General features: G+C 40.6%; 1 protein-coding gene across 1 annotated transcript in view; it reads left to right on the top strand.

The window, feature by feature from the left end:
* Positions 1–1,304: 1,304 nt before the first annotated feature.
* Positions 1,305–7,271, top strand: part of dtx1 (deltex 1, E3 ubiquitin ligase) — a 43,881-nt gene continuing 37,914 nt past the window's right edge. Inside the window, exons 1-2 of the mRNA XM_056419181.1 lie at positions 1,305–1,622; positions 2,053–2,694. Of these exons, the coding sequence (XP_056275156.1) occupies positions 2,436–2,694 (259 nt within the window). The 5' untranslated portion in view covers positions 1,305–1,622; positions 2,053–2,435. The remainder of the gene's footprint in view (positions 1,623–2,052; positions 2,695–7,271) is intronic.

The following is a 7,271-nucleotide window of genomic DNA, read 5'->3' as shown; positions in this document are numbered from 1 at the left end:
TACAAAAGTTAAAAGTAAAAATAAGTTAAAAAGAAGTTATACAAAAAGTAGTACAAATTAATAAAGCAATAAAAAGTAAAAAAGTAATTTAAAAGTTTTTAAAAGTTAAAAAGTAATAAAAAATATCAAAGCAATAAAAAGTAAAAAGTAATACAAAGTAAAAAAGTAATGAAAAGTAATCAAGTAATAAAAGGAAGGGGGGAAAGTAATACAGTAGCGAGGTTCATTCTAAACTACTATGAAAAACAAATACAGATACTAACCAAGTAATTTAGTTGGTATGAGTCCCCGTTAATCTTGCTGCATCTGGTCAGGTCACAGTCAGGAGAAGGCTGAAAGACGACTGAGAGCACGAGATCTGGCACATGTGCAAAGGGTAGTCCCCAATTCAAAACATTTATTTTGCATTGCATATTTAATGCTATATTCTTTTTTACAAAATGAAATAGATGGAAATCTGACAATAAAATATTTTGTTAAAACGATTCTACACACATATTCAGAGCTATTATCCCAGGGGTTTGTCAAAAAGTCCTCGTTTCTTCTACCAATTGCAGGTTCACTATTTTGCCAGCAGATGGGACTATGTGATCACGATCGAAAAGATCCTATGAACTAACTAACTATGAAATCATCTATACAATTTTAAATCACAAATTTGACCACTCTTCTTTCTTTAAAAAACATCTAACCAAATCATCTTCATCTGTATATTTCCACGTTCATCCCCATCATGAATTATTGTTGTTCATAGTTTGGTTTTATTTTGAATCAGATAAATTGAAACTACAATTTCAATGAAGTATAATCAAACAAGGCATCAAAAGACAAATAGTATAGCCGACCAATAAAAAAGAAAAGTAATTATTTTTTACCAAAAAATTAATATTTCTAGAGCTCATCTTTGGCGGTTAAAGACACACGCGTCTGACGGAGTAGTAGAGGTCTCCCTAAAAGTAAGATGCACATTTGAAAATTTAATATATCTCTTAATGACGATCAGATTTAATAAATGTACATATGTTCTTCTTTCATTCTTCTTCTCGTGTGTTAGTACGCTATCGTAAGCAGTAGCACACCTCGTCACGCTTCACTCGGTTCTCAGTGAAATCGTGTGTTAGCAGGGACTTTATTTTGAAACCAGATACCGGAAGTTATATCATTATGTTTTGATGTAATTGACACCTAAGGGAATTTCAACAGCTAACCATACAGGTGTTACTGGACATGGATGCGTAATGTGCGGCGGCGTGAACTGCGTGATTACGATGTTCGTGCATGTTGTTTGGCGTAACAGGCAGAAATGCGCGTCCACGGCGGAATGGCTCTGCAGCTCACACACTGAAAGCTGTGCGACCGGGGCATGCATTCACTTTAACCCAGCAGACCAACAAGCTGCTGTGTAGTCTGGAGCAGATCCACGGCAAAACGACGTCTTGGTTTTCTGCAATAGCATCACTGGAGCTTTGGAGGTGAAGAAGACATGTGAAGAGGCAGGTGCACAGATTTGCGCCTCCTCTTTTTTCTCTTATCTTTTGCAATCTGATTTTCGACCGCAGCCTGTGATATGCAGCCTCCACCTGCCAGATGTGTGGTACCAGCACCACAACTGCAGCCTACAGGTCTGTATCGACATAATCAGTGTGTGCGTGTTGTGCATGCGACGAAAAACATTCAGGTTGAGATGTAAGAATAAAAAAACATGAGAAATCATAGAAGCAACAAAGGCAATAATCCTCGTTTTGTATTTATTACACCTGAACAGTTTTCTGTGTGCAGATGATATTCTGCCTGCTGGGATTATGTTATCGCATCAGACTGTTTATGTACATCTCTGTGTCCCCTCGACACACATCTGATGACGATCTCAATTATTTTGCCGCTGAAACGGCTCCTATACATGTTGGTCACTGCAATTTTTTAACAGTGTAATCATAATTGTCCACAGGCCACTAATGGGCACATAAAGGATCTTAGTCTGAAACAGTGATTGCTGGGATAAATCACAGCATGTTTTGACCAGTGTGTTTCTGTTCCTGGTCTTTTGTTTAGAGTGCGTCTCCTCTCTACCTGCTGCTGATCCTCTGGGATCTGTGGTGGAGCACTGAGACGTCCACAGCTGCAACTATCATCATCATCCTCATCCTCAACGTCTGCCGCTTAAAACACGACAACACGCAAGAGGAGAGAGGCTGCCTTTGGCTGATCAAAGATCCAGCAGTCACAGAGCACCTGTGGACGATGACTCCAGCCGAGCTGCTGGCGTGAACGCAGCATGAGATAATTGAGGAGAGCCAGATACTCGTCGCTGATTCAAGCTTTTTTCTGTCTGGCGCTGAGGAAAATGTTCCAGTGTGTCAGTTGACTGGCAGGGTTGCAGTGCTGTTGTCGCCCTGGACATAGCCAGCAGCTGAAGCACGGACACCAAGAAGGAGATGGCTCGTCCAGGATCGGGGTTGCTGGCGCCCGGCAACGGGTTGGGGTACCCCCCTCAGAACCTGGCCAGGGTGGTGGTCTGGGAGTGGAAGAATGAACATGGGCGATGGAGGCCCTACAGCGCAGCGGTTTGCCACCATATTGAGAATGTACTGAAGGGGGACGTCCGGGGAACTGTAGTGCTGGGCCAGGTGGATGCCCCGCTCTCTCCATACGTCATCGACCTGCAGTCCATGCACCAGTTTCGACAGGACACAGGTAAGAGAAGCTGACGACAGATGATGTGGTGAGTCGGGGTGATTTCACAATAGTTCTAACATCTGAAAGAGTTAAATACATGAATCGTGCTTGGTTGGTTGTCCTCACCACAAATCATGCCATATGAACACATCGGGGACTGATTAAAACAGAGCCAGTCTTGACGTGGTTGCAACACAAACATTATGTAACTTTCAGGGGAATAAACGAGTGCTGAATGTGCCGACTGCTTTGGGACTCATGCAGATGAGCCACAGGTTGAGCGCAGAGGGGTTGCAACAAACGGGAAATGAAGATTGGGTTTAGCAATGATTTATTTATTCGGGAGTGTCTTTATGCGGCTGCAGGAATGCCATGACCTTCCCAAAGGTCACCACGTTGGAGGGGCTGTGCTTTCATCGGGCAAATCAGCGCCGAAGCCAAGTGTGACGCCTCTCACTCTTCTCATCTGATTGTCTTCATCAAATGTGTTGTCATTCAGATGTGAGACAATAGTGGTTGGTTATAAAGTCACTGTACACAACTACTGTATGAGACCCTGCGCTCTTTATTAATGCACCATAATTTATTTCACTCCACATGGAAAAAATAAATGGTGTATGAAAAAAAACCTGGTAATAAAAGCAATATTCTACGAAACCTAAACTACTGAACGGCTAATCAAAGAGTTTATAACAAATAAAAGGAAGTGAATTATATGTGAAAATGTGGGTTCTGCAGCAGAGCATAGGGCCAACATAGACTGAGGATTATTTACCGATAGCCATAACATGCTGCCAGTCGTATAACCTTTGCTGTGTTGACTTCCATTCTCTCCGATGACTGCTACCTTTTGTAAATAAGACCAGATGCTGTTGTGCTGCCTCCACCACGGCTCAACACTTTGCTGCCTGCTCTGTGTGTGCGACCCCCGTCCTGCTCTCCCAGTGTTTGAACAACGCTATGGGGAAGGTTTTAGACATCTACATCAGCCACGGACAGATCTCAGCTGCCTTGACCACACTCTTCATGTCTGATTCAGCTACACATAGCAAGAGGCACATGGAGATACACATATACAGAAGGGGACTTCACTGTGCATGAATCTGCACTATTTCATATAATCATATATATATATATTTATTTAATTATCTATATCTATATATATATATACACTACTGTTCAAAAGTTTGGGGTCATCCAGACAATTTCGTGTCTTCCATGAAAACTCACTTTCATTTATCAAATGAATTGAAAATTGAATAGAAAATATAGTCAAGACATTGAAAAGGTTCGAAATAATGATTAATATTTGAAGTATTAATTTTGTTCTTCAAACTTCAAGCTCAAAGGAAGGCCAGTTGTATAGCTTATATCACCAGCATAACTGTTTTCAGCTGTGCTAACATAATTGCACAAAGGTTTTCTAATCAGACATTAGTCTTCTAAGGCGATTAGCAAACACAATGTACCATTAGAACCTGGAGTGATAGTTGATGGAAATGGGCCTCGAAACACCTATGGAGATATTTCATTAGAAACCAGACGTTTCCACCTAGAATAGTCATTTACCACATTAACAATGTATAGTGTGTATTTTTGATTAATGTTATCTTTATTGAAAAAACAGTGCTTTTCTTTGAAAAGTAAAGACATTTCTAAGTGACCCCAAACTTTTGAACGGTAGTGTACAGGACTGTCTCAGAAAATTAGAATATTGTGATAAAGTTCTTTATTTTCTGTAATGCAATTAAAAAAACAAAAATGTCATGCATTCTGGATTCATTACAAATCAACTGAAATATTGCAAGCCTTTTATTCTTTTAATATTGCTGATTATGGCTTACAGCTTAAGAAAACTCTAAAATCCTATCTCATAAAATTTTAATATTTCCTCAGACCAAGTAAAAAAAAGATTTATAACAGCTGAGTGTTTGTCAAGGCTCAGGAAACCCTTGCAGGTGTTTCGAGTTAATTAGACAATTCAAGTGATTTGTTTAATACCCTACTAGTATACTTTTTCATGATATTCTAATATTTAGAGATAGGATATTTGAGTTTTCTTAAGCTGTAAACCATAATCAGCAATAAATCAGAATAAAAGGCTTGCAATATTTCAGTTGATTTGTAATGAATCCAGAATGCATGACATTTTTGTTTTTTTAATTGCATTACAGAAAATAAAGAACTTCATCACAATATTCTAATTTTCTGAGACAGTCCTGTATAATGTATATATTTCAATAACACTTAATTTACATTAGCATTAAAACATGTTTGTTGGCAGTGTTATTCAGAACACTGAATAATAAAAAATACAGCTTACATTTGTAAATATCCTTGGTGTAGCTGTCAGTCTGGCCTGATTATGGTAATAATAATAAAAAAGAAAAAACTGTAAAAAGTACCAGCAGCTGTAAAACGTTTTCGTTATGTGCTTTCTTGCTCCACTAAGTGTGTGTTTTTATGACAACCTAAGTCGACAGAGGAGCGTTACAAACTAGCTCAGGTTGTATATTCTGTCTTAGGCGAAAAACGTGGACTAAATATGAATAGAACATTAAGTATAACCATTAAAATATCAGAAAAATCTCAACATATAAACATTTGGCAAGTATTATGTATTCCTTAATCCCTCTTATGTTTACCCTAAGGGCTACAAAGCCCTTGGGCCTGGAACCACATATGAAAGCATACTGATGCAACACTAAATGTATTGGCTATACGGTATAAGACACAACTATACCACTTTATATAGGAGCATCTTTCTATTCTTCATCACAATCCTTCCCTGAACCCAAACATGAGCAAACCTCTTCCAAGGCACAGCAATCTATGATCTCCCATGAGGCCTCTAGCTTCCCAGCTGTAGTGATGCTGTTGCACCGTGTTTTAGCATGGCTTGTGATGCATCGGTTTCACGTTAGATGTTTGCTGTCTTTGCAGTTCAGCGGGTCACTCATAGCCACTTGCTCTGTTGCAGGTGTCCCTGTGGGGAACCCCGTTTTGTCTCGGCGCCAGTGATCTCGTCCTCTGAGGCCTTTTTTGTGCGCGCAAAAGCTTGAAAGTAGAGTCGAGTGTGCTTGGTGTCCCCTGTGTGTTTATTTGTCCTTGTTTCTTTACATCTGTGAGCTTGCCGATGATGGTGCACCCTGCCCACTGTGGTGTCTGTTTTCCCGTCCCTGCAGGCTGTGTGGGGGTGCCCTGCTCCCCCCTGTGGGTTTGGGAGGAGCTCCTGTGGGTGGGAACCGACTAATGAGACGGCAGCTAGAGTTTATCTCCATGGCTCCCTCTAATCAGAGTAGCATAACCACAACGCACGCACCACAGGCATTGCAGCAGCGCCCCTCTCTGCGGAGAGCAGCTTAAACGCATCTATATTTACTTGCCATTGAAACACGGGGCACAGAGTTCATTACACAACTACTGGTGAAGAACACCAGTCTGGGGCAAAATCCAGAAGCACAGTGCTTTATATATACAGTATGACTGAAGGCTCAGATGCTTTATTTATATATATTTATATATATATATATATATATATCGTGTGGATGAATATCTGGCTGAAGGCAGGGAGAGGATTGGCTGCCAGCCAAATGGGATCGATTGGTCCTCCTCCCCAGAGGGCCGTTTGGACCTCTAAACACTGCTGTGGACTGATCCCCTTTCACTACACCCTCTCCTATAACAAAACACATGGGCTTATCTGCCATCTCCATCATAGACCGACACTTGCGGGCTGTCTGATGGATTTAACACTGCAGCTATGACTTCTGCTGCCCAGCTTTTAAGCATTAACCTGACCAGTATGCTCTCTTAAGATGGAGAGGTGGCGAAAAGCAGAGACACTAGCAGGTGTGCATTCATACAAGACGATTACAACCGTGATCTAACATCAGCCTCACTCAAAACTTAGATATTATTCTGAAATGAAGACATATCATGTTGGTTACTGTCATGGTGCTTTCGTCATATTACTGCAAGAGGAATTTACTTTTGTTGTTAGTCCAGTTAGTTCATTATTTGGCAGAGTTTATAAATGACTGCAGTTGACTAAAGTGCTTTACACAGTGAGAAGAGAGCGCTTTTTGATTGGTCCAATATTTGGGTTGGCGGATACTATAAACATCACTTCTGTTCCAATGGCGACACAGTTGATCAGCTGGGGGTCGACTTTATTCACAGTAGCTTGTCCCATCTTTCATTTAAGTGCTTCCGACGTCATTCCTTGACCCGATATGTTATTGTGTTGTGATTTTGATCACATTTGGAATGTTGACTGATTACAGCTTTTCTTCTGAAACCTCAGTGCAAGATTAAATTGTTTAAATTGAAAGAGTAGAATTAGTAATGTGCAATGAAGAGATGTAAATTCGTCCAGAAGGAGGGAGGAGCTCAGTGTATCCTAAACATCCCCCAGCAGCCTTTTGGCCTATAGAAGCATATCTAGGGGCTGACTATAAGTCCTGTTAAAGAGGAAAGTCTTAAGTCTACTCTTAAATGTGGTGACACTGCCTGCTGCCCGGACTGAACATGGAAGCTGCTTCCATAAAAGAGGAGCTTGATAACTGAAGGCTCTGTTTTATGTTAGTCAACAC

Source organism: Pseudoliparis swirei, chromosome 7 (genome assembly GCF_029220125.1).
Source record: "Pseudoliparis swirei isolate HS2019 ecotype Mariana Trench chromosome 7, NWPU_hadal_v1, whole genome shotgun sequence".
Lineage (NCBI taxonomy): Eukaryota > Metazoa > Chordata > Actinopteri > Perciformes > Liparidae > Pseudoliparis > Pseudoliparis swirei.
The sequence above is the reverse complement of the archived record's forward strand: the minus strand, read 5'-3'. Positions and strand labels throughout refer to the sequence as shown.